This window comes from Prionailurus bengalensis, chromosome D4 (assembly GCF_016509475.1).
Source record: "Prionailurus bengalensis isolate Pbe53 chromosome D4, Fcat_Pben_1.1_paternal_pri, whole genome shotgun sequence".
NCBI classification, from domain to species: domain Eukaryota; kingdom Metazoa; phylum Chordata; class Mammalia; order Carnivora; family Felidae; genus Prionailurus; species Prionailurus bengalensis.
The window spans coordinates 86283908-86309610 of NC_057359.1; the positions used below are offsets into that span (position 1 = coordinate 86283908).

The 25703-nt window shown below is 58.7% G+C and overlaps 2 protein-coding genes across 9 annotated transcripts in view; one reads left to right on the forward strand and one right to left on the reverse strand.

Annotated features, from left to right (window-relative positions):
* LRSAM1 (leucine rich repeat and sterile alpha motif containing 1) overlaps positions 1-12423 on the forward strand; it is a 45645-nt gene extending 33222 nt beyond the window's left edge. For 2 of the 6 annotated variants that reach the window (XM_043567409.1, XM_043567413.1), the window contains exons 21-27: positions 51-149; positions 1185-1316; positions 2435-2516; positions 4663-4811; positions 5758-5850; positions 11583-11629; positions 12219-12423. In XM_043567409.1, the coding sequence (XP_043423344.1) occupies positions 51-149; positions 1185-1316; positions 2435-2516; positions 4663-4811; positions 5758-5850; positions 11583-11629; positions 12219-12291 (675 nt within the window). In that variant the 3' untranslated portion in view covers positions 12292-12423. Of the gene's footprint in view, positions 1-50; positions 150-1184; positions 1317-2434; positions 2517-4662; positions 4812-5757; positions 6513-11582; positions 11630-12218 lie in introns of those variants that run through there. The other 4 variants (XM_043567408.1, XM_043567411.1, XM_043567410.1 and 1 more) reach the window with 2 other exon arrangements.
* NIBAN2 (niban apoptosis regulator 2) overlaps positions 8152-25703 on the reverse strand; it is a 53513-nt gene continuing 35961 nt past the window's right edge. The window contains exons 3-14 of one of the 3 annotated variants that reach the window (XM_043567407.1): positions 23250-23378; positions 21256-21361; positions 19834-20001; positions 14999-15114; positions 14347-14451; positions 14106-14268; positions 12696-12883; positions 11752-11907; positions 11136-11252; positions 10876-10983; positions 10641-10752; positions 8152-10228 (exon numbers count right to left, since the gene is read on the reverse strand). In XM_043567407.1, the coding sequence (XP_043423342.1) occupies positions 9645-10228; positions 10641-10752; positions 10876-10983; positions 11136-11252; positions 11752-11907; positions 12696-12883; positions 14106-14268; positions 14347-14451; positions 14999-15114; positions 19834-20001; positions 21256-21361; positions 23250-23378 (2052 nt within the window). In that variant the 3' untranslated portion in view covers positions 8152-9644. Of the gene's footprint in view, positions 10229-10640; positions 10984-11135; positions 11253-11751; positions 11908-12695; positions 12884-14105; positions 14452-14998; positions 15115-19833; positions 20002-21255; positions 21362-23249; positions 23379-25703 lie in introns of all 3 variants that reach the window. The other 2 variants (XM_043567405.1, XM_043567406.1) reach the window with 2 other exon arrangements.

Below are 25703 nucleotides of genomic sequence, written 5' to 3' on the forward strand. Positions count from 1 at the left end.
CTTTTTATTTACTGGTTTATAGCTGATGGTACTTGTTTTGTCCCTGGCAGACAGAGTTAGAAGCCAAAAGTGAAACCAGGCAGGAAAATTACTGGCTGATTCAGTATCAACGGCTTTTGAACCAGAAACCCTTGTCCTTGAAGCTGCAGGTAAGGGCTGCTGGCACCCACCCTTCCCGAGAGCCCTCCTGTGCCTTGGTGATATCTGGGTTCTTGATCTCTCTAGTTTATTTCTGTTCATATTTCTGGAGACAAGTGTGCTAAGCCCTGGAGGGACAGAAAAGAGAGGACGGGTGCATTCATCTGGTCCGAGGCCAACACAGGTGGGCCACAGGAGCTGCCTACAGACACCTGCCGTGGGCGGGACGGAGATGCCCCCCAACACACACACACTGGTTTTTGTTGGGGCGCCTGGGTGGCTCAGTCGGTTAAGCGGCTGACTTCGGCTCAGGTCATGATCTCGCGGTTCGTGAGTTCGAGCCCCGCGTCGGGCTCTGTGCTGATAGCTCGCAGCCTGGAGCCTGTTTCTGATTCTGTGGCTCCCTCTCTCTGACCCTCCCCCATTCATGCTCTGTCTCTCTCTGTCTCAAAAATAAATAAACGTTAAAAAAAAAAAAATTGGGGCGCCTGGGTGGCGCAGTCGGTTAAGCGTCCGACTTCAGCCAGGTCACGATCTCGCGGTCCGTGAGTTCGAGCCCCGCGTCAGGCTCTGGGCTGATGGCTCGGAGCCTGGAGCCTGTTTCCGATGCTGTGTCTCCCTCTCTCTCTGCCCCTCCCCCGTTCATGCTCTGTTTCTCTCTGTCCCAAAAATAAATTAAAAAAAAAAAAAAAAAAAAGTTGAAAAAAAAAAATTTAAAAAAAAAAAACAATGGGCAGTTTGCCAGGCATATACCTAATAGATCATCTCCGTGTTTCTAGACAACTGCATAGCATTTAGTATCTGGATGAACCCTCGTTATTTTAAACAGCCCCCTCTTGATAGGTACTTGATTGCTCACCATGTTCCCATTTCCAGATAGAGTGGCAGTGAGCTTCCTAGTACCTTTCTCTCTACTTCCGTATGCATTTTTGTAGGAAAGATGCCAAGGAAACCCATCCTAAGTACATCCGGAGCCTTTGTTTGCCATTGTAAGTAACGAGGTCTCGTTTGCCTGCGCTCAGCTTCCCCGTGGGTCTGTCCTGCAGGAAGAAGGCATGGAACGCCAGCTGGCGGCCCTCCTGGTGGATCTGTCGGCTGAACACTACCTGCCCATCTTTGCCCACCACCGCATCTCCCTGGACACGCTGAGCCGGATGAGCCCTGGGGACCTGGCCAAGGTGGGAAGCAGCAGCCCCCCAGGGGAGGTTGAGGGGTGAACCGGGCCGCCGTCCGATCCGCCGAGAGTCGACTTACTCTGGTGGGGTTCTTGGTGAGGTCTGCCGTTACCCAGTGGTCCAGGGTCCGCTTGCTTCCAGGTGGCCAGAACACCTACCCCATCGGTCCCTAACCCCCTGCGTGTGCCCTGCACGCCATCTGCCTAAGAAAATCCAGGGATGTGAGTTCTGACCCCAGGCTGCCCCACCCGCTCAGATTGGACCTTCACGTTGTGGGCCCAAGACAAGTCCTTGGAGGTCTGCTCCAGCCCTGGCCCACGCCGTGGTGTTGCAGACGTGGCACGGCAGCACTTCCTGGACCTGCTTGCTTCTGGGTAGAGCTGAGCACCTTGCGTTCTTCATTTACTCTTCACATGAGCCAAATAATGATGGCCCACATCTCTAGCGCTTGCCCGCGCCGGGTGCTATTCTAAGTGCTTCTCGAGTGCTAGCACCTTGAACCCTCCCAACAACCCAGGCAGAAGGGTATTCTCGTCCCTGTCATTTTTCAGACGAGGAAGCTGAGACACAGCAAGGTGATAACTTGCCCAAGGTCACACAGTGGAGTTAGGACTGGAGCGTGAGTGGTCTGGTGCCAGAGTCCATGCCGTTTACCACTCTGCTGCTGTGTCACCTGTCCCTTGGCCCGGAAACCGAGGCTCTGGAGGGCTGCACGGGGGCTCTGCCGCCCAAGGGACCATGTGGTTCCAGCGCTCGGCCTCGGCGTGAACCGCCTGGCCCTTCCCGTGAACTCTGATCCTGGATCCTGTCTTACTGGTTGTCGTGGGGTTGACGTGCGGTCATGCAGGTGAAGGAGTCCCTTCCTCGGCGCAGGGGAAGCACGTGCTAAACTGTAGCTGTTACTAGTGTCAGTTTCCTTTGGGGCCTCTGTTTCTCTCCCTGCCACCTGGTCATCTTCATAGCTGTGGTGCTGCACTGCCTCATGTTCACCCTGGGGCGCAGGCCTCCATGTGTCCAGTGGAAGGTGCCAGAAGCCATGAGGCAGTCCTGATGGCTCTGTACTGTGTAGCGAGCTCTCACGCAGCCCAGGCCATAACTTGCTTTTCCTTGAACTGGCTCAGGTGGGCGTCTCGGAAGCCGGCCTGCAGCACGAGATCCTGCGGAGAGTCCGGGAGCTGTTGGGTGCGGCCAGGATCCAGCCAGGTACCAACGCCAGGACACCTCCTGAGCAGAGGCCCCCACCTTACTTGACTGTGGCTCGGGGCGTCCCCTGTTTACATTTCAGGATGAGAACTGAGGGCCAGTCCTAGCCCCTGCCAGTCCTTAAGATTCCCTCCCAAAGGAACAGGATTTACAAACGGGAAAAACGGGCCACAAAAATGGGGGAACAAAGAAGCTTCCTTGCAGAAGAGGCCCTCGTGGTTCCCTGTCCTAGAACCTTCCCTAAAGCTATTCTACAAACACAGGGAACCACACACCCAGATCCTTGCAGTAGAGGGAGAAACCAGCCCTAGCCAGTGCCTGACACTGTGCCTCGGGCAGGCCTGTAGTTGGACGTGGAACAAGGTTCGTGGTGACCTGTGAAAGGGGTAAAGGCAGGTCATAAAGCCACTCCAGCTGCGCCTGGAGGCCCGGATAAGGTAGGTGCTGTGGCTGCCGTAGGAGTAGGTGGGCGTCGGGGATCCCCTGTGTCCGAGCATAATCCGGGTACGAGGCGTTTGTCAACCACTTTACAGGTACCGTGTCATGGCACCTCTGGCAGGTGGGTGCTGCTGTTCCTTTCATTTGAGAGATGAGGGAACGGAGGCGGAGAGGGGCTAATGTGTCTGCCGTAACCTCACACAGCTGGCAAGTGTATGTAAACCTCAGTACAGCTGAGCTTTACTGCCTCCCTCGAGAAGAGGCCGAGGGGCCTTGGCAAGGGAAGCGGGCCTGCACAAGGATGAAGGCAGGGGGCGAGCCCATGGCACTGCCAGCCTCAGGCAGGGTCTGTTCAGGGGAGAGACTAAAGGTGGGGTGGCCAGACCAGATTGCAGGGGCGAGGCAGGAGCTCTGCTGCCGGCAGGGAGGAGGCCCTGGGTCCCCAGGTGTCTGGGCCAGTGGCAGCGCCATGATGTCCTCGGGCTCCAGCTCTCTAGCCAGTTTTATTCCAGAGACACTGACCCAACCTAACCAAGTCCCTAAACTCACAGTCCTTTAATTAGACACCTTCCTCCCCTTGCAGATGTTTTCCAACCCTGATCCCTCCTGCTGTCAGACTGGAGGGAGGTCAGGTTAAGTTTGACATCAGGAGTTGGGGTCTCCTCATCCCACCCCCCCACCCCCACCCCCGCAACAAAGATTCCCTTCACTCTGAGCCCCTCCCCCTCCTGACACCTGCCTCCCACAGTCCCCCACCATCCCCAGGGCGGCTTCCTGACTGTGTCCACCTGCAGGGAAGGCTGGGTGGGATGGTTTCCTCTCAGCAGCAGAAGGGGCAGGAGACCTTCAGCCATTTTCCTGACATTCTCTTACTGCTCCCAGAACTTGGCAGGTGTCCCATTACATATAGAAGAGCCCCTTGACGGTGATGGTTTGGGGGCACCATGGTACCTTTAGAGAGCCTAGTGTTGTAACAGCCTTAAAAAATGTATATTCAGATGTTTCCAATTATAAAAACTTCTCCTTCAAACCATAGGGTAGATGGAAAAATGTGAGCCGTGATCAGGATGGGCGTCAGGGCTGCCGAAGACTCGGGGGTGGGGGTGTACTTTGCATGATATGAAAGAGACTGCATTTTGTAAGGGCTGATTCTGGTGTCCTGCCTGTTGGGACCCCGGTGGGGGATGCTGGCTCTAGGGCAGAGGAGGGGCAAGGGTGGAGGGGACAGCCTTGGGGGCTTCTCCTTCCTGTCCCTACTTCCTGGTGACCTGAGGGCAGCGGCCCATCCTGTCTCCTGGAGGAGGGGCTGAGAGCATTGCCCCATCCACTGCAGAGTCCCTAACCGAGAACTCCTACACCACGGCTCTACCACCAGATGGCCCTGTGGTCTTGGACAAGTGGCTGTCCTTCCCTGAAAGGGACAAGCCCTCTTGCAGGGTGCCCATGAAGGATCCGGGGAATGGTCAGGGGTCAGAGGCCCCAGATAACCAGCACTGTGACCATCCCTGCCAGCCTCCCTGCACTCCTGCCTTACAGAGGAGGGAATGAGGCTCAGAAGAGTTAAGGGGGCCCTTACCCCTACCGTGAGATCAAAGTGCCCCTCCTGAGCTCACTGTCCACTCGTGGCAGGCAGAGCCAGGGGACCCCCTGTGGGGTTGGGATCACTGGGCTATGACACTGGCTCAGCCTATCCCTCTGATCCTCACAGAGCCACTGAACCCACCCAAGGGTGAGGTCCCTGGGGCCATGGAGGTGCCCACTGCCCCCGAGGAGCTGCCTGAGTCCGTGAGCCCATCTGCTCCCCCGGCAGAGCTGGAGGTGCAGACTTCAGAGTGCGTCGTGTGCCTGGAACAAGAGGTGAGTCTGGGGCAGCAGCCCCTCCCCCCACGCATCAGCCGGGCCGGCACCCATCCTGAGCCTTTCCAGACTCGTGTTCTTTCTAGACACTTTTTTTCATTGGTAGAAGTGTATTGTATTCATTAGAAACTTTGGGAAATCCAGGAAAGCAAAAAATACAGGAAATTACTGTGATCCTATGACCCAAATATGAGCATTTTCTGGGGTTTATTTTCTTTTTTTGAAAGAGGGGGCTTTTTCCCCCCTACTTAAGAAAAATTTCCCATGTCCTTAAATACTAACAGCACAATTTTCTCTGAAGAGGCTTTTAAAAAGCTGTCTTTAAAAATCTATAACAAATTAATGCTTATTGTAAAAATTAACATAGCGTATAAAATCTCCCCTCCCTCCGCCGTGCGATCCTACTTAAAAGAAGCAACCATGTTAGCAGTTGAATTACTCCACGGTCTTTACAGACCGGGAATGGCATGATGTGTAGGGAGGTGTTGGTGATAAATGGAACCAAACCCCTGCTTTTGGGCCCCATGTTTCTTCCTGCAAACTCTGCTGTACCAAATAGCCTTGAACGGAGTTGATTATTTCCTCAGGATAAATCCTAAAAAGAGGAAATGCCAAAGCAAAGCGCAAGCGTGCTTACGAGGCTTCCGCTCCATGCTGTTGGGAGTAGTTTGTAGACCGAGGGGCTGATCAGGATACAAAAAGGCAACAATTAAGACAGTCTGCGCGTCCAAGGGGCAGGGCTGGTGAGACGCCGTGTGGCCTCCTGTGTAGCTGTCGGAGGGCACGGAGGGTCCAGGATTGGTGGTGGGTGATGACCACCATCACGTGGTGCTATCTGGTGGTATCAGATGCTTCTGGTAAAGGACGGCGGGGTGGGGCGGGGGGAGGTTGCCCAGCCTCCAGGAACAGGTGGGGCAGGACCCAGACGCTCCCCCTCCCTCCTCAGGCCCAGATGATCTTCCTCAATTGCGGCCACGTCTGCTGCTGCCAGCAGTGCTGCCAGCCGCTGCGCACCTGCCCGCTGTGCCGCCAGGAGATCGTGCAGCGCCTCCGCATCTACCACAGCGGCTGAGCCGCCGCCTGCTCCGGACAGACCCGTGCAGCTCCCCTCTGCCCTGGGCCCTCGTCTCACAGCCTGGAGGTGCCCCCCGTCTTGCCCTGCCCTGCCCCTCCACGCACACCGGGGCCGGAGGGCGGCGGAGCATTCCAGACCCTGACGCGGTGTGAACGCGGTGGAGGAAGGGAGGACTTGCGGCCCGAGGACAGGGTCTGGGGTTTGGAGAAGCCTCCGTCTGAGCAGGAGACTGCGTGTCCTGGCCTCTGCGCTTGCCAGCCCTCTGTGCCGGTCCCCGCCCCTCCAGGAGCCCCAGGGTCCTCGGCAGGAGGGTCCTTGGCAGGGTAACTTGGACAGCGCCGTCCCTCGCGGTGGGTGCTGGGAGCGAAGGAGGGCCCCGACCCAGAAGTGGGGGAGGCCGGGGGTAGAGCTGGTGTGTGGTGTAACCGCGGATCACTCTGGGCCGTCCTCAGGTTGTCCAGTGTAGGCCTTGTGCCACAAGTGACATTGGTCCCTCCTCGCCTCCCCCTCTGGGTCCCCCTGCTGTCCAGATGTGCACCTCCTAGCTACCCCCACCCCATCTCACAGGCAGGCAACCAGCTTGCAGACCCAAAGCAGGAATGTCAATAAATCCCCCTCCAGCCTGCTCCTTCCGTGTCATCACTGGGGCCCCCAGGAGCCCGGGGAGGGGAGGGGGCGGGCTTTACCTCAGGCAAAAGGAGGGAGGAGGTACAGGCATTCTCAAATGCAAAGTTAAAATTCCCCTCATTACAGGTGGACAGACTGGGCTCAGAAGGGCACAGGGAGGGTCAGCCGGAGCAGGTTGGCGGGGCAGCGGTGGGGGGCTGGGGGGGGGGGGGGGAACAGGGGCATAAGATTGTGGAGGCAGAGGCTGCTGAATGCCCAGTGCCTGGCAGCTGGGACGGGGCAGTGCTGGGTCTGGAGCCTGCCAGAGGTTTGATTCCCAAACCCGTGCAGTTGTGCAAGTTGTTAATTGTACAATTTTAGAAGGAGCCATGTACCTGTACTTGCTGTAGAGCTGCACGTTTATCGTGCATTTTCCGGTAGGTGGTTTTGAACCGAGGACAACTTTCTTTGAGCTAGAGGTGGGTCTGATTAGGGTACCTGGGCTCTGCCTCCAGCTACCCCTAACCCTGGCCGGCCTTCCAAGACTCCTTTCCCCACGCATTAAGCGTGGGACACGATGGGGCCCAGATGCAGGCCAGTGGCCACCAGGGGGCACCCAGCTGCAATCCTGGAAGCCCTGAGGTGGCAGAGCCCTGTCTCCCCTAGGCCTGTTTCCCTGCCTCATTAGGTCCTGTGGACTGAAACAGGATAGGACGAAGCCCCCTGTGAGTTCTGTTTTCCAGGCAAGAGCTGGGGCCTCCTCCCATACCCTATCCCCTCCCACCCAGGACCTGGGGAGCTTTGGTGGCTCCCTCTGCCCCAGACTTGGGCTCACCTTGGCCAAGAGGGGAGACTGAGACCTGGGTGGGCCGGGCTACTTAGGGCACAGTGTTTTCCGAACCACCTGGACCCCTCACTAGGCCCTGGGAGAAAGGAATTTTAGGACCGCCCCCTCCTGCTGTTACAGATGAGGAGCCTGAGGCTGAGTGTGGTGCCTTGCCAAGGACAACAGCAAGACTGCACTTGAATCTCTGGTCGCTGCCCCCATAGTCCCTGCTGTTTCTCACCCCAGCCCCGTTGACCAGCCCTCAGCCACAGACCGCCGTGGACAGGCTGGCACCAGGGAAGCCAGGGGGTGTGTCCCGTGCTCCATAACCTCCACCAAGGGTTCACACCTTCCTGGGCCTCAGTTTACATGGTGGTGAAATGGTAATGAGGACACCCCCCTCCTGGAGTGGCTCGGGGGCTCCTGGTCCTGCACAGAAAGCGCACATACCACAGTAAGTGCTCGGTAAAGGCTGTGTGAGGATCTTGAGGACCAACACTGCTGTTTGGATCTGTGGATCCAGCTTGAGCCCAGGGGCCAACCCCCACTGTGCACGCCCCAGGGCCACATGACCTGCAAGCTGCTGCCATCCCCCTTGGCCTCACCATCGCCAGGGGCTACCCGAGGAACACCCCGCACCGATCTGGCTCAGAGAGCCGAGCTGCCGACAGGCCAGTCACCTACGTGCCCTGCACGCCTTCTCTTGGGGCCGGTTTCCTCTAAGATGGGGTAACACAGGCACTCGGACTGAGCCCAGAAAGCCAGGGCGCACTCCTGCTGTGGGACAGGCCCAGCCCCGGTCTCCTCCCGCCGGCACCACGCACACAGGCCACTGGCTTTAAATCATTTATTGATTAGTAAAGCTTAACCAGTTTGCATAATATTTTCAGTACAATATCTGGAAATGACGATTGAGAAAACCCCAAGGCACTAGAGGAGAGCATCTGAACACATGAACGAGATGGCAGGAGGTTAGTGAGGCACTGGAGAGTCCGGCTGGGGGGACCAAGGGGGCCCCGAGCACCAGCCACCACTGTATGTCCCATGGGTCTGAAGCCCCTGCCCTAGGAAGGGGACGGAGGGTGCGGGGCGGAGGAGGGCGCTGGGGCGGACAGGAAGTCCTGGTCCCTGGGGACAGGGCTGCCAGGGTGGAGCTACCTCGGCTAGACCTTCACCCCCAGGAGCAAGCCGCTGTGGAAGGAACGCATCTGAGAAGGGAATTTTCAGGGTGAGGTGACTTGGAGGCAGCAACGGCCAAGCCACAGCCTGACCCCAAATCCTCAGAGGGGACACCGGCAGCGCCTTGGGGAGCTGTACTCAGCTCCCCTGGTGGACAGTGTGTACCTTGGGGGTGGCCCACAGATGAATCTCCACCCCCACCCCGCAGACCCCATTTCCGAGCACACGGCCACGCTCCCCTCCATCCCACCGTGCAGCATGTGGCCGAGACAGGCACGGGGGACAGAGGGACTCCGGGAGGCTGGCCGCCAACAGGCAGGAGATAGGCTAAGTGCCGGGGGTGGGGGTGGGGGGGGGTGCGGAAGCCTGCTCCACTTCCAGCAGCCTTCCCTCTGCCGCCTCAGCCTGCCCTGAAGACACTCCCAGCAATACTTCCCCACCCACCCCCTCTTCCCTCCCTTGAGACACTTCCTCTCCACAGACCAGCACATTCTGGGCCTTTCTCATTCCAATCCAAGCCACCTCACCCCTCCTCCTCCATGAGGCATCCCCCTCAACCCAGCAGCCCCAGCCTGGCTACAGCCGGACGACCCCTCCTTGCACCTCCCCTCACCCAGAGCAGGGAAAACAAGGCCCGTGTCCCCTCCCAGACTGGCCTCTCGGGGCCCAGCCTGGATTGAGGAGGACACTGGGGCCCCCAGTGCTCCCTGGTCCTGGTTCTGATAAAGCCCTTGGTGAGAAGGGAGAGAAGCCAGTGGCCAAGTAACACAACAAGCAACCACTCTACCTCCATCTTTCTGAGAAGGCTGGCAAGACCCGGGAGGGAAACCGAGGCCATAAAAGGCAGGAGAGGAGGACCCAGGGAATTGGTGATCACTGGGTACACCTCAGCCCCTCGGCTGTGCCCAGCTTCCAGCACAAGCAGGAAGCCCAAGATCGTGCCACAGAAGAGAAAACAGGAGCAAAGTGTGACCAAACCCAATAAAGTGACTCAGGTGGGCCACCCCTGCCCAGCCCCAGAGGTGCCACACTGGCCCCACTGACCTCCACCCCAAGGCACAGACCCGGGGCTCCCTGCCTAGAGCCAAGCCTGCCTGTGCCTTGGAGGGGGTGACCCACGTCCAGCAGAAGCTCAGGGGCGACCGGCCTAGAACTCAGTCTGTACCCCTGCGCTGTCCTCGGTGGTGGTGTGGATGGGGGGGCGGCCACCAGGGCTGGATACCTGCTCCCCAGTCTCCTGGTCACTAGGTTTGGGGGGCTCAAGGTCCGCAGCTTTTCCAGGAGGGGGTTGCCGAAGGGGCGAGGCTGGCGGCGAGGAGGCCTCAGGGGCTGCCACGGGCTGGGGGCTCTCTTGGGAGGGGGCCCCGTTGAGCAGAGGGCCAGCCGGCGGGGGGCTCTCAGCCCGCAGATCCCGGGCCAGCAGACCGCGCAGCTCGGTGACACTGTCCGGGGACGCAGGTGATAGTGGCTCCGAGCCAGCCTCAAAAGGCAGCCCTGCCTCCTCGTCCTGGACCACGGACACCACCTGCTTGGCACGCCGTCGCTTTTCCGAGAGCGGGGCTGCTTCCGGGACGCTGGGGCTGCCACTGTCCCCACCACTGCCACCATACTCCTCACCCCAGTCGATGGGTGCACCCTCCGCCAGCAGGTGCAAGTTGGGGTCACTATTGTGCATGACCATGCTGTCCCGGTACAGGTTGTGTTTCCTCTGCACAGCGGCCTCCTTCACAGCTGCGGAGCCCAAGAGGGGGGTCGGGACATTTACCACGGGTTCCACGGCCGCCGCCACCACCCCCTACACTGCGCCCAAATATGACCCACGTCATCCCCTCCAGGCCTCCCGACAGCCAGACCTGGGGTCATGATTGGGAACTGCCCCCCCCACCCGGCCAGGCCTCACTGCTGGCGAGGAGTAGTGGTTACCGGGCTGGTAACCACCGTGTCAGCCTGTCCCTCGTACCAAAGACCTGAGAGGACACTAAGGCCCAGAGAAGCAAGTCTACCCTCCTACGTCCCCACCGCGTGCCTGACCCCACCCCCAGGCCTGTCTCGCCATCTTTGCAGGAAGACCTCTCAGCAGCCCTGTCTACCGGCCCCCGGGCAGTGACGGTCCCCACCCGGCACGGCGCCGGCCCTCCCATACCCTGCAGGATGTCCTTCATCACCGTCTGCAACACCACCTCCTCGTACGTGTTCTCCACTAGGATGAACCTGGCAAAGTCCTCGAAGATCAGCTCCTGGAACCGGGGCAGCTCCTGCGGCGGCGGGGTGGGCAGGGACAGAGCGGGGGGGTGGTCAGGCCCGCCCTGGGCTCGGGGACCGCGGAGGGGGCTGTGCTCGGGGGGCCGCAGCAGGCTTGGCCGGGGCGGGGGGCTCACCGACTTGCACGTGGGCGCCAGCTTCTTGAGCAGGAAGGGGATGGTGATCTGCAACAGCGCCTCCCGGAAGAATCGCTTCCGCACCGAGCTACTATCGTAGTCGTATTTCTGCCAGGACAGAGGGGCCAGGGGCGGGGTCGCTAGGTCTGACCTGAGCCTTGCCCTCCTCCTCCTCCTCCTCCTCCTCTGTGGGGGCAGGGGTCCGTGGCGCCTCCCCCGGGGGCAGCCATCCTGGTACCGGCCCAGGGGCCCGGCCTCACCTTGAGCACGCGCTCCAGGATCCGCTGGATGGACTTGCACAGCTCCTCCTTGGTGGGCCCCTTCCCCAGCTCCTGGTGCAGGAGGGTCTCGAAGGTGTACACGGCATTGTCCATTTGCTGCGGGGCACACCATGGGGTGCGTCAAGGCCCCGGAGGGAGCACAGCCCCCTTCCTGCATGCCTGGGGGGGGGGGGGTGCTCCTCAGCCAGCCCCCACCAGGCCTGCCAGGGAGGCGTAGGGGCAGCCTGCGGCTCATTCCCTCGTTCACCCACATCTTTCCTGAATGTCTACTGTGCGCTGGCATAATGCCAGGCACTGGGCCAGTCCCTGCCTCGAGGAAGCAGAGATCCTGGGCCCTGCAGGAAGGGACTTGGGGAGTAAGGAGGGCCTCCCGGAGGAAGGGGTCTCCAGGCAGAGACCTGAAAGAGGAGGCCAGATCAGCCAGAGGGACGAGCGTCCCAGCAGACGGGAGCGCCCAAGAGGCCGGAGCAGGAGTGAGCATTCCAGGGGCTGCCCGGGGCCAGGGCCTAAGGCCCGGGGTAGGGGCCTACGCTGGGCCGGTGGAAGGTAGGTGACGGGCATGGAGCGGGGGGGAGGGGGGGTGCTCCGGGCCCACCTCTCGCATGTGGATCTGGGCTCGCTGCTTGAACACGGCCGTGCTGGACACATCGAAACGCTGCTGCAGCCCGTCAAGCCGCAGTGGCTCCATCTTCTCGTAGCAGCTCTGCATCTTGAGGGGGTGGGACGCCAGCTGGGACAGCTTCTCCATGTACTGCAGGGAAGCAGGGATGCGTGGGACCTGAGCGGGGGCCGCCGGGGCGGGGGCAGTGCCTGCAGACCCACACCCTGCCTGGGCGCTGGGGCTCCAGGCACTGGCCACCTGCAGGGGGTGGTGGCTGGGGGAGCCCAGGGAACGAAGGCTGGAGCAAGGCCCCGCAGCCTGGTACCAGCAGGGAGGCTCTTATCGCTTCTGGGGCACTAGGTGGCCTCGGGCAAGTCGCTCACCCGCTCCGAGCCTCAGCCTCAAAATTAGGAGATAGTGTCTCATGATCTCTAAGGTCCTTTCTGGTTCTCAATTTCTAGGATTCTTGCTGTCTGTGGACCCCTCAGTCCAGGGCGTGAAAGAGGAGAGCAAAGGTTATGGGATCAGATATAGAAGGATGTGCACCCTGAGAACCAGGTGACTGAGAAGTGAGAGAGATGGGCCGGCCCCCGTGTTGGGGTACGTGAAAAGGCATGTAAGTTGTTCTACCTCCTGGCAGAAGCTCACTTCTCCTTCCCTCTCTCCCTCCCCTTCTCCTTCCCTCCCCGTTAAGTCCTTTGATACTTCAGGAACCCACTTGGTTTATAAAGCCTGGTGGAGGGGGTCAGTGATCCCCTTTTTCTCTGAGTGCTGCCCCCCGTTTCTCACACCCTCAGCCCTCCGTGTGTCCAGCAGCCCTCTGGTGACAAGTTATGCCCTGGATTGCAGGAGGGCCTGGCAGGGGCAGAGCAGACCCAGGCCTGGCAGGCACTCCCCACCCCCCCCCCACCCACCCCCGGGCAGGGGCCTGGCCTCACCTCACCCAGCTTGTCAGCACCGCCCTCGTTGATGACGTTCAGGTTCATGTCCGTCACCTCTTTGAAGAAGACATCCCGCACCTCGGTGAAGCCCTGGCTGGTGGGCACCATCAGGGCCTCCAGGATGGACGGGATGTAGGGCTGGACGTGGTTCCGGACGCACACCTCTGCCTTGGGGAGGATGAAGGCTGCGCCCAGAGGGAGCAGGTGAGCTGAGGGCACCGCCGGGGGACACCCCCAGCCACCTGGAGCCCAAGCTTTTAAAGAAAACCACTAGTGACATCAGCAAACTGAATGATTTGTAGGTACATGCACCAAAACCAGGGGAAGGGCGTCTGGGTGGCTCAGTCGGTTGAGCGTCTGACTTTGGCTCTTTGTGAGCTGGGGCCCTGCATCGGGCTCTGCTGTCAGCTCAGAGCCTGGAGCCTGCTGAGGGGCCTCTGTCCTCCCTCTCTCTGCCCCGACTCACGCGCTCTCAAAAATAAAAAATTTTAAACAGGGGATTCTGAGATCGGACCCTGATCTAAAACCATCTTCTTTAACAAAACAAAAAACACTTTGGTAGATTCAGCGAGCCTCTGGGTTTTTCACACACGGGCCGGTGTGCCTGGGTCTGCACCGCCATGTAAAAGGCTGCTTGCTCGGGGGCATGACCAGCTCCATTTGCACCCAGGGCATGTTTTGATGTCCCTCTCTCTGGCTGGCTGATGGTTTGTTGCCCAAGATAAATGTCAGCTCTCAGTGTTCCATCTGGCTCACAACGAACACAGGTAGGAGAGAGTAGTCCTCAGGCAACGGACCAGCCCTGAAACCGCACACAGCCAATGTGGGGGGGGGGGGTGGACAGGGGGCCTGGAACAGACCCCGAAAAGTGAGACGTGATCAAAGTGAATCATTATAGTTAAACTGATGCCTATACTAACCCCAGGGTCAAGTCTGTGACTGACCATAGGTGAGCAAAAGGCTTGAACTTCCTTGACAAAATTTACATCTTCCAGGTCTGGGTTTGCAGAAATAGCCACAAGACAACTCCCAGGGGTCGGAAGAACAACGGCCCAGATTTGATTTCATTTTTAAAAATGACCATCGATGGGATGCCTGGGTGGCTCAGTCAGTTAAGCGTCTCACTTTGGCTCAGGCCACTATCTCACCGTTTGTGAGTTCGAGCCCTGCGTCAGGCTCTCTGCCGTCAGCACAGAGCCTGCTTTGGATCCTCAGTCCTCCTCTCTCTCTCTGCCCTCCCCCACTCGCATGAGCATGTACATTCTCTCTCTCAAAAATAAACATTAAAAAAAAATTTTTTTTTTTAAATGACCATTGAATCAAGTCACTAGCCTGAAAAGTACGCAGGTCGGCGGCACAGACAGGCGGCCTGCCCCGGCCCCTGAGGCACGGCAGCTGGCTGCCTACCTCGGATCTTGCTGGCCAGGTGCTCCTTGGAGGTGATGATCTGGTCCATGTCCGTGCGGATGGCCGCCTCCATGGCTGGCCGGGCCAGCTGCAGCTTGGACAGCACCGCCTCAAAGCGCGCCTTGGCCTGCTCGTACACCATGCGGTACACAGCGTCTGAGATCTGGGGGCAGTGCCGCGAGTCAGCGTGAGGGTGCCAGGCGGGTCCGGGACCCCCGCCTCCACACCCACACCCACCTACCTGGATCCACTGCCGCTGTCGCTCCTGCGGTTTCCCCTTCAGCCGCGGGGCGAGCTCCGCCTTCAGCTCAGGGCCCAGCTCCTCCATCACCAGGTTGCTCAGGATCTAGGACAGAGAGCCACGAGCCGGGGCAGGGGTTACAGCATGTCCAGATGGCAGGTTCCCCTCCACGTTCCACAGGCTGGCCACTCCAGCCCCACCTCTGGGCTTGACCTTGGCTTCACGTCTCCACTGGCCTCTCTCCTGAGCATCATTCCACCAGGTCCCAACTTACCTGCTTGAGGGACCTACGGGACCCTCGGCATCGGGGTCACACCTCGGGGCCTTTGCACACACTGCCTCCCTGTCTGGAATACCACACCCCTTCCCCCTCACTTGCACACAGAAGTATGTATGTTTCTTGGTCAAATGTCTGCTTCTCCTGCTAGACAGAGAGCCAGACTAAGGAGCAGCAGCACCCCGCACCTGGTTCAGGATAGGTGATCTATAAGCGATCAGATCAAATAAGTATCTCCACCCGTCCAAAATGGTCTTATTGTCTCCTTGCAAGCCAGGAGTGCCCCCCCCCCCCCCCCCCCCCCCCGCCGAGGCCAGAGTCTCTGGGCTTGGCTCTACCCTCTGGACCTTAGGGTGACTTCCGCAGTCTCCTCACCTGCACCTCGTTCCCACACAGCATCTCCCAGGTCCCGTACAGCTCCTTGGACTGGCGGTACATGCGGATGGCGTCCGTGAACGCAGGGCCCTCTACCTTGGAGTTCTCAGGGATGCCTGCTCAGGAGAGGGGGGGAGGGAGGAGTCCGTGGGATGGCCCAATGGCCTTCACCAAGACCAAGGGACTGACTGCCCGAACGCCCCGCCCTAAGTGCACACACGTGCACACCCCCACCTGCAACTCCACTGCCCTCATAGTAACCGTGATGGTAGCATTTGCGATGACAGCGACAGCGATGATAACCCTCCACCAGCAGCGCCAAGGCAATCTCCGTTGAACGCTCAGCTTCTTAAACCTTCCCAACCACGCCCGAGCCTGTCCTTAACCCCACTTGACAAATCAACAGGCAGGCTCTGAGGTCAGGCCACTGAGCAGCAGAGCCAGGCCCAGAGGTCACCCCGCCCCCGTGCCAGGAGAGGTGGCGGGCACAGCAGAGAGGGAGTCAGAGGGACCCAGGAGTCCTCATTCCAGTCCTGCTCCCTCCCCTGTCCACATCAGGGCCCGCAAACTTTCCCTGCAAGAGGCCAGCCAGTAAATATTTTCAGCCTCGTGGGCCAGATGAGCTCTGTCGTTAACTCCCCAGCGCTGCCACGGCAGCGGGGAAGGAGCCACAGACGATCTGGAAACCAACGAGCCCGGAAAACTGGATTTACAAAAACAGGCAACGGGCGGATTTCTGGTCCCTGTGCCGTAGTTCTTGTTCCAGATCATTGAACCCTTAGGGCCTCAGTTTCCTCTTCTGAACAGTGGGAACAAGGACCCAGCCTGGCCTCACACATCCACCGTGAGGCTCCGGCAGCCGCAGTGAGATGCTGCCCTTGCTGCCCTGGGTCGGCCTCGCTCCCCACCGCGTCCGGGTCTGACTAGAAAACACCAGTCCTGGATTTGTGCTATTGGTGGCGTTACTGTTACTGTGCTATTGGTGGCCCCACATGATCGCGCCCACCTTCCCGGTGCTGATGAGGTGGGTCAGCGAACAAGGCACGGCCCCCCTAGACCCGGTGCTGGGGAGGCAAGCTGCAGGCAGTTGCAAAATCCGACTTGGGGGAAGAATATGGTTAAGCACCGGGAGCCAGGCAGCGGGCGGCCACCCTGGCAGCACGCCCCCAACCGCTGTGTCCGCGGAGCCGGAGCCGAGGAAGGGGAAACAGCAGTCCGCGCCTCCGAAACCCCAGCTCCCACGGCGATGACTGCAGGCTGAGTCACTCCCGCAGAGAAAAAGCCCCTCTCGAGGGGAGGACCCCCTCTCATCTGGCTGACTACAGGAGTCACTGTCAGAATCCAGGGGGGTCTCAGCGGTGGGAACCGGGCACAGCCCCACCTCTGCGGACGGCATCCTGGTCCGGGACGGGGGAGGGAGGAGGGTCTCCCCAGTACGTTTCAGGGACTGGAGATCAGGCAGGCGCGACCAGAACAGAGCAGGGGTGTTGAGCTGGGGTGCGTGCAGAGCCCGAGGTGGGTGCTGCCCACGAGTCCGGGGGAGGACACCCCCTCCTCCCCTCAGGCTCTCAGGAGGACACGGTTTCCCAGAGACCAGGGTTTGCCTAGAAAATGTGGGCCATGCGTCACATGCAACCTCTCTCACATGAGGGCATTTCCATTTACAGACGACAAGCCAGGGGCGTTGGCAAGGCCAGGCCGCTTTCCAGGTGGCGGGACGGGGAGATGGAAGGCTGGGGAGGCAGGAAGGAGGCTGCGAGGTCCCCAGGCCTGGCTCTCGCGGCCACACAGGCAGCCTCAGACCCTTAGGACATCTCTGCTCGCTGAGCTGCTGAGTTTTCTACAAGAGAGGGGGCCCCCTCTTGAGCCCTTCCCCCCAACTCCCACCCCCAGCCTGGCTGTCACAAGGTGGGGGGGGCTGCACTGTGTCCCCCCTCAGACTGCTATGTTAAAGACCTAACTAACCCCTTAGTACTTCAGAAGGTGACTGTATCTGGAGATACAGCCCGTAAAGAGGTCATTAAGATAAAATGAGGCCATTAGGGTGGGTGCCGATCCAACATGACTGGTGTCCTTAGAAGAGGGAATTGGATGCAGAGCGTGCACAGGCAGACGGAGGACTGTGCGAAGACACAGGAGAAGACAGTCATTGCAAGTCAAAGGCAGAGGCCGCAGAAGAAGACTAAGCTACCTTGACCTTGGGACCTCCAGCCTCCAGAACCGTGGTTTAAGCCACCCAGTCTGTGGCACTTTGTTAGGGCAGCCCAAGTGGACTGAGACGCTAGCCCCGGGCCGAGACCTCGCACGCATTCCCTCATCCAATCCTCAAACAGCCCCACTTTTCCTGATGAGGAAACAGGCTCAGAGACACCAAGTTACTGGTTCGAGGACACACAGCTAGGGAGGGAATGGCAGCCCTAGGGCTCTAACACAGGACCAGCCGACTTCAGCCAGACCTGGTGACTTCCTGCCTGTGGGGTCCTCAGGGTCAGACTGAGAAAGGAAGCTGCATTCCTCAGCCCCAGGCAGCAGGCGAAGGGGGGTGGCAGTCAGACAGGAAGAGGCCTTGACCTCTGCAGCCCAGGCCCACCCTGAGGGCTCAGCTCTGTGCCCCAGCTGCCTCTTGCCACCCCCCAGCTGCTCCAGGAATGCAGGATGTGAGGGGGGCCTTGGGACGGGCTGGCGTCCCCCCAGCTTGGCCTCCTTCCCCACCCCCACCCCCCCACTTCCTGGCAGCCCCCGAGTGAGCAATTCCAGGCCCTGCCTCCACGCTGGAGGAAGCAGAGAACTTTCCCACAGTCCTCAGGGCGGAGGGAAGGCTTCTCTAAAACCAGCCACAGGATGCCCCTTCTTTCCCACCCCCTCCCACCCACAGCACCCCCACCCACGGGGTTCCCTCAGACTCCCTGGAGAGCTCTCTGCACGGTGCCCGGCCCGGGGTCAAGAGCTCTGCCCAAACCAGCGCATTTAGGCCTCTCAGCGATCCCACAAAGCTCGAACCTGTCATCCTCACATTGTACACGTGGGGAGCCCACCCCAGACCTGGCCTGGAGTAGCCCTGCCAGGTCAGCCATTAGCCCTAGAAACCTGGAGAGGGCAGAGCCGGGCCGGGGCTGAGGGGAGGGAGGAAGAAGGGAGGAGCGGGGCCGGTACCCAGGCCAGGCGGCCAGAGGCCAGATGGCCTCCGCCCAGCCCTGGCCCAGCAGCCCCCAGGGATCTGGGAACAGGAGGCCTTTTGTGGGCGGCCGGGCCTGGCCCAGGTGACAGCCGTTGGCCTGACTGAAGACCTGGTTCCTCCCACCTCACAGATTCCAGACCAGAGGTGGCTCTGAAAGGATGGGTGGGGCGAGCCGAGTCACCACAGCAGCCTGGCCTCCAGGCGTGAGTGCCCACACTGTCCGAGGTGGGCAGGAGCAGGGAGGGTGGGGGCGGTGGCTCCTTCCCCCCACTGCCCCAGGCCAGGTCATCAGGAGGAAGTCGGGAACAACCAGCACAGGCCATTCCTGCGCCACAGGCAGAAAGCCCCTCAGTGCCCCACTGTCCCTATTTTGATCAAGCTCCAGAGCCCTGAAGGGCCCTCCTGACCTGGCCCAGTGCCCCTGCCAGCACCTGGGGTCACCCTCCCCCACTTGCAGGGCCTCAAGCAGTTCCTCCTCTAGACTGTTTTCCTGCCTCCGGGCTCAAGGCTAGAACACTCCTCCCTCCCTCCACTCCTCCCCCCACCCAAGGACCATTCGCCCTTCAGGTCTTGGCTGAACTGTGACCTCAAGGGCGCACACAACCTCTGCTAGCCCACCCTCTGTGCACACACACGCTCCAGGCTTCCACCCAGCACCCCAGGCAGCTGCTCCTGTTTAACATCTGTCTCCCCGGCCAGACCACCAGAAGCACAGGGGCAGGAACCGAGTCTTGCCCCCTTGCTGGGTCCTCAGTGCCCAGACACAAAAATGCTGAGTCAATGAGTGAACAGAAAGAGAGCTCATAACTTGACAGAAGAGAACCCTGAGGCCCCAAGGAAGGACATGAACTTCTAGGCTACCCTACCGGTGAGGGGTGAGGTAAGAAATGATATGATAAAAAAAAGTCATGCGGTGCCTCGTTGGCTCAGTCGGTGGAGCGTGCGACTCTTGATCTTGGGGTTGTGGGTTCAGGCCCCATGTTGGGTATAGATATTGCTTAAAAATAAAATCTTTTTAGGGGCCCCTGGGTGGCTCAGCTGGTTAAGTGTCCGACTCTTGATCTCGGCTCAGGTCATGATCTCACAGTTCAAGAGATCAAGCCCCACGTCGGGCTCTGTGCTGAGAGTGCAGAGCCTGCTTGGAATTCTCTCTCTCTCTCTCTCTCTCTCTCTCTCTGCCCCTCCCACACACGTGTGCTCTCTCAAAATAAGCTTTAAAAAAAAAAGTAAAATAAGGGTTTTTTTTTTTAATTAAATAAGTCCTCACCAAGCATCAGGTGGACTCTCACTGTGATTCCTTACAAACACCCTAAGACTCAGGAGGGATTATTATCTCATTTTATACAGGCTCCAAGAGTCCCGTTGCTAGAAAGAGGCAGAATCAAGATTGCTACTCTGTGACCCAGGGCCCAAGGGCTCAATAATCACATCCCTCTGAGAACAGTTTCCCCAAATATTCCCCCCCACCGAGTAGCAGAAAACTGTTTTCTTCAAGGAAGAAGGTTAAAGGGCAACATCGCAGTGGCCTCCTACAGCTCCGAGCCGGAAACTTGCAACAGCTAGTAGAGCAGGGTTGCCGCACCGCACTCGGCCACTAGGTGTCGCCACTCAGCGCCGGGGCCTCCCCCCGCCACCCCAGGGCCGGATGGCGTCTCACCATTGTTGCAGTGCCGGATACAGTCCTGCAGGACCGCATGCCACTTGTCCTGCTCCGCTTCCGTCATCATACAGAAGTAGTAGTGCCGTGCAGAAGGGTGCCAGAGGATGAGCGGGAACTGCGTGGGGCACTTGAGGATGGGGGCACTGCCCGATTTTGATGTGGTCCCTGAGGAGACAGGGTCCCCTGAGCCGCTGCTCTCCGCAGTTTCCGTCTGCCGGGGGAGGCGGGCAGCAGATCCCTGGGCCTGGCTCCGAGGGGCTGCCGGCTCCAGCCCAGAGTGGGCTGGCCTGTTCTGGGCTGACCAGTGAGTCAGCAAGAAGGCAGCATCCTTTTTTTTCTCACTGCATCCCCCACAGCCTGGCTAAAGGGACCTCAGAACCCCCTGATGTCTGTGCAGACTCCTTTCTCAGAGCTGGTGCCGCATCTTGGGGAAGGCTCTACGCTCCGTGCAGAAAACACAAATAACACAGAGTCAGAGCCCTCGGGCTCAAAGGCCGAGCATTACCTTCTTGGGTTTCCCTTCAAATTTCAGCCGTGCAGGCCAAAGTGTGGCTTAAATGTCCAAGGTGGGGGGGAAGGGAGGTCTGGGGGTGGGGGACAGAAAATAAATAAAAGGAGATTTCTCTCCATTTTGTCCGCAAGGATATTCGAGATCCAGTGAGATAAGTGGTCCTGGGCTGGGACCTTGCCACTGTTAATCATACAATGACAGTTCTTCTTTGCGCCTTGGCTCTGAGTCCCCGGGTGGGGCTTGGGTGTACACAGCACCTCGAGGGGTCTACACGACACCCCAAGGTCAGTCCTCTCGGTGCCAAGTTGCCGGAGAAGACACAACAAAAACAAAGCCAGAGTCAGGGCTGGAATCCAGGAATTCTGGGCTGTAGCTGAGCCCTCAACCACACGGGGCACTGTACTCCCAAGCCCTATCCGGGGGCACAGACTGCCCCCTAGATCAGCCTCTCCCCCACCCCTTGGTTTCCCTGGGATCATCTGGGAGGCAGATGTGTTCCTGTAAGGCTTCCGGGAGTCCCCGGCAGGGTGGGGTGGAAACAGGACGCCTAGAATAACTCCTCGCAAATGCAGTACTGACTCCACGGTTTACAAAGAGGTTCACCTCGGTCATCCTCTCCAGGGGCATTAAAAGGCCTCAGGGAGGTGGGAAGGGCAGAGAGTGGGACCCCGCTGCATAGTTGTGACCGTAAGGCTCAGGAAGTGGGCACGCAGTGGGGAGCCGACAATGGTTCAGTCCCACTGAATCCCCGCTCAGCCTCAGGCAAACCCCCTCTCAGCCTCCCTGCTGAGGCCTGGCCATTCTCTCTGCAAATACGGACAGGAGCTCTGGGATCAGGGCTGCCCTCCCCCCTGGCAATGTCCTGGGCCTAAGCAAGGCATTTCGGCCTGGGATGGGGGGTCCTTTACCTGGTAAGGAGTTGCCGACGAGCTCCAGGTACTGATCCACAGAGGTGAGGATTTTGTAGCCTGCACTGTTGATGACAGCCCGTGGTGGGACCTGTCGCTCGTAGGCCTGAGGAAGGGACAAGAGAAATGGTCCCTCGGGGTTATAGCGTGGCCAAGTCTAACTCTCATTTCCAGGTCTGGCTCCAGGGCCCTCTCAGTGTTGTCTGCCTGAGGCAGGGAGGAGGAGGGGAAGGAAAAGGGGAGGAGGGAGAGAGAAGAGGAGGAGGAGCCCACCCACTGATTAGAAACCACATGGTGTAGGGGGCGCTTGGGTGGCTCAGTCCGTTAAGCATCCAACTCTTGATTTCAGCTCAGGTCCGCTCAGCTCCTCACTGACAGCGAGAGAGCCTGCTTGGGATTCTCTCTCTCCCTCTCTCTCTTTCCTCCTCCCTCACTCGCATTCTTGTTCTGTCCCTTTCTAAATACATACATACATACATACATACATATATACATAAATACATAAATATTGAAAAGAAAAGAAAAAAAGAAAAACCACATGTTGTAGTGACCTGGATCCAGGCTCTGGGCTCAAATCCTGGCTCCACTGAACACTGTCTGTGTGATGCTGACACTAAGCTCCTTCACCTCCTATGCTTTAGTTCCCTGGTCTATAAAACCGGGACAGGGGCAGCTCCTACCCCACAGGGCTGTGTGAGCACTGAGATGATCCATGTGACAGGATCAGCACAGGGCCTCACCACCAGGCACTGTAAGCGTGACCGGCACTGCCGTCCCTGTCACCAGCGGCGACCACTGCCTGAGTGTTTATTACACACCAAGCACCGTGCTAAGGACAATGCAAGCCTCCTTTCACAAAATTCTCACAATCCAAGAGGCGAGTACCATCGGTAGCCACAAGTTCACACAGCCGGTACACAGCCGACCTAGGACATGAACCTGGTCTGTCCCCGTCCAGAGTCTTTGATCATTACCCTGAACTGTCCACCAAATTCCTAGGTTCTGAGCTCCACACAAGCCCCCTTTGGAGGAGAATTAGGTCTGGACGCTGCTTTCATTCACCAGGGTGGGTAAAAAGTGGTTCTGAGGTCATAGCTCATACAGCAGGGCTGCCATGCTGCACCTGGCCACTAGGTGTCACTACCCAACACATTTCTTCAGAATGGCTCAGGGCCTCCGGGACACCGATTTGCAAAGTGTGGTCCTAGGTCATCAGCACCATCAGCATCACCGGAGAACTTGTTAGAAATGCAAATTCTCAGCTCCACTCAGACCAAGACCAAACTGGGCAGGCCCAGCAACCTGTTCAACAAGCCTCCCAGGTGATTCTGATTCAACCTATCAGTTTGAGAACCACTGCCCTGGGCAATCAGGCCGCTCCCCCCTACACTGTTTACATTTCTTTAACATTGATTTTCCTTGAACAGAGGGCACTCTGGGCCTGTCCTTTTGGCTACTTTGGAGAAACGTTTGATAGTAGAAATTGGGTCTGTGGCTCAAACAGGTAGGGCTTCCCCAAGGGCTCAAGGCAAAGATAAGGAACAATCAGCAGGATGCTTACGCACCCAGTACAGAGCAGGGGGCTGCAAGGCGGGCAAGGGAATCAGGAAGGAAAGATGGGACCACAACCCTGGGTAAGGGGGAGGGGGGGGGGAAGGGAATGGCCAGACTCTTGTGGCTGTTGAAGAGCAAGGATGGGAGAGGTCTGAAGAGCTTCAGGGAGCCCAGCCAGGAAGAGGGGGTGGGGAGGGGGACTAGGGCCTGGAAATGGAGGGATTGGACGGACTTGAGGCAACCTGGACGGTGGGGAGGGGCTAGTGGCGAGTTAGTTACAGGGGGAGGCAAAGTGAAAGGTGACCCCAGAGCTGGGCACCTGGACACCTGTTTAGAGGGAACCCAGCAGAACAAGCAGGCTGGAGGTGGAGGCTGCAGAGAAGGGGCAGGGCACGAGACTCAGGGGGGGCCACCGAGGCAGGGTGGGTGGGGGGCCTCACCACTTTGTTCTCGTAGAGCACCAGCCCGTAGTTGTGAGGCACGAGACTGAAGCGGTTCCTCCACTTCTTGTTGTCCTCCTGGTACTGGAACAGGTTCCCAGAGAAGATGATGCGCTCATCCAATGGCACCTAGGGGTAGGGCAGGGCAGTGAGTGAGGCGTGGCTTCCCCCAACCGTCCAGCAGGGCAACGGGGTCCCCTGAGAAGGGGACAGTGTGCTCACCCCTTGCTGAGCACATCCCCCCAAGTCCTCCTCTTGGAGGCAAAGCTGCATCTTACCCATGAGGCAGATAAGGAGAGTGAAGTTCAGGGCAATGAAGGGGCTTCCCCAAGGTCCAACCAGAGCCATAGTGATGCCAGGACTTGAACCCAGGCCAGCTTTCAGGGCCCAGCCAGGACCAAGGTCTCCCACTCTGTCCTGGCCCTAGACAGGCACGCTCACCTTGGGATGGGTCTCTGGAGTCCATGGCAGGCTGCTAACCCACGCACCCCCCACTGCAGCGTGGAGGGGATATGTCCGTAGGCCAGTACGGTGAAGGCCCTAGTGCCAGGGAAAGTCTCTTTCCTGCTCTAGGCCTCAGGTTCCGCTCAGGGTAACAAAAACCTGGCCAAGGTGGCTCCAGAGAGCCTCCCCAGCTCTGTCAGCTAACAAAATGGCACTCCACGGATTTGGATGGAGTTGGAGGGGACCTCAATTTGGAGGGTTCAATGTTTGACCTGCATCCTGGCAGACCGATGACCAATGTGGGCATTAGAAACGCCCAGATCTTCCTGAAAAGTCCCAACTTTGACTTCACCTCTGACTCAGTGCGACTTCGGGCCTATCCCATCACCTCTTTGAGCCTCAGTTTCCTCATCTGTAAATGAGAGCAGTGACAGCACTGACTTCACCTAGGTATCCCAAGTATTGCAAAGAATGTGACACGTGCAAGGATCACACAGGCAGTTGGCACCTGACGGGCAGTCCGCTCAGCTCGAGATATGCAGCAGCCAGTGTTAGGATGGCTCGGTCTGTGTCAGTCTCCCTGCTCCACAGACTGACTGATTTGGGGAGGAGGGAGGGTGGCCATCTCTGAGAGCTTGCTTCCTGAGCGAGCCCACACCAGGAAGCTCCAGGGAAGGAGTTTACAGAGGCCACAGGGAGCAGGCTTACTCCTGGACGGGCAGAGTTGCAACAGCTTCTATCTTCTGCAATAAATACAGTGACTTTTGCAAAAACTAAACACGTATCCTATGTAATAACAGGACAAAATATTATTGACGTGCCTAACCCTCCCCAGCTTCCTCGCTCGGCTTCGGGCTGCCCCCTGCAGCCGGAGCCAGGTGTAAGTAAACCCTGGTCCCAAGCTGTGGCCCCCGAGGCCCTGCCTCTTCACAGGGGCCCCCTCTTCCCAGCAACCTATCCGCTACTCTTCAAGGGGAAATGCCAAAACACTCTTGGAAAATGAGGGCCATTGTACTCAGACAATAGGACCCCTCAACTGCTTCCTATCGAGGGATAAAAATATTTACAGGAAAAGACAATGGTTCCCCCTACCACGGCCCCCACCCCCACCCCGTGCGCACACACAGTGGGCTTTGCCCAAGTCACAAAGCTGTGCTCAGTGGGCTCTATATAGACAGGGACCTCCTCTCGACCCAGCTCTCGAATCTCCATCTTTTCTAGAAAGAAAGAGCAGACCGCTCTCCTGACACCCTGGTAAGACCCTTGCTAGTGAGACCCCAGGCCTCCAGTTTGGAGGCAGGAGCCCTGACTCAGGGGCAGCGGGAGGCCTGGGGAGGCCTTCCCGGCCCCCTCGCCCCCCAAGTCCACCCCCAGATCCTGAGGCAGCCCGTAAAGGGCGGCTACTTGCGGGTTTGGGTTTTATTTTGAAGCCTTTCAAATGGCAGAGTCGTGTTTCCATTGGAAGGCCTGCTGGAAATGAAACGGAACCTGACAGCCCAGGCGAAATATTCTGGACTCTGCAAAGCTTTCCAGCGCTGCGAGGGGAATCTTCAACGGGTGGGGGGTGGTCAGAGCGCAGACTCCAGGCCCGGCTCCACCGCCCGTCCCACGGGAGCCCTGGATGAGCGGCTCTGCCTCTCTGAGCCTGAGCCCACGTCACAGCTATGGACAGAAGTATAACCCCTCAAACGAGGTCGTGCCAGCTAGATGAGCTGCACCCACACAAAACAACTGCCGTTTTTATCATTTCTGGGTTGTTGCTTTTTTTACTACTATTACCATTGTTATTGGATTCTTTCTAATAAAAACAATTGATGTTATTATGACAATTAGTATGATTTCTATTAAGATATTATCATGAGGGGCGCCTGGGTGGCTCAGTCGGTTAAGCGGCCGACTTCGGCTCAGGTCATGATCTCGCGGTCCGTGAGTTCGAGCCCCGCGTCGGGCTCTGTGCTGACAGCTCAGAGCCCGGAGCCTGTTTCGGATTCTGTGTCTCCCTCTCTTTGA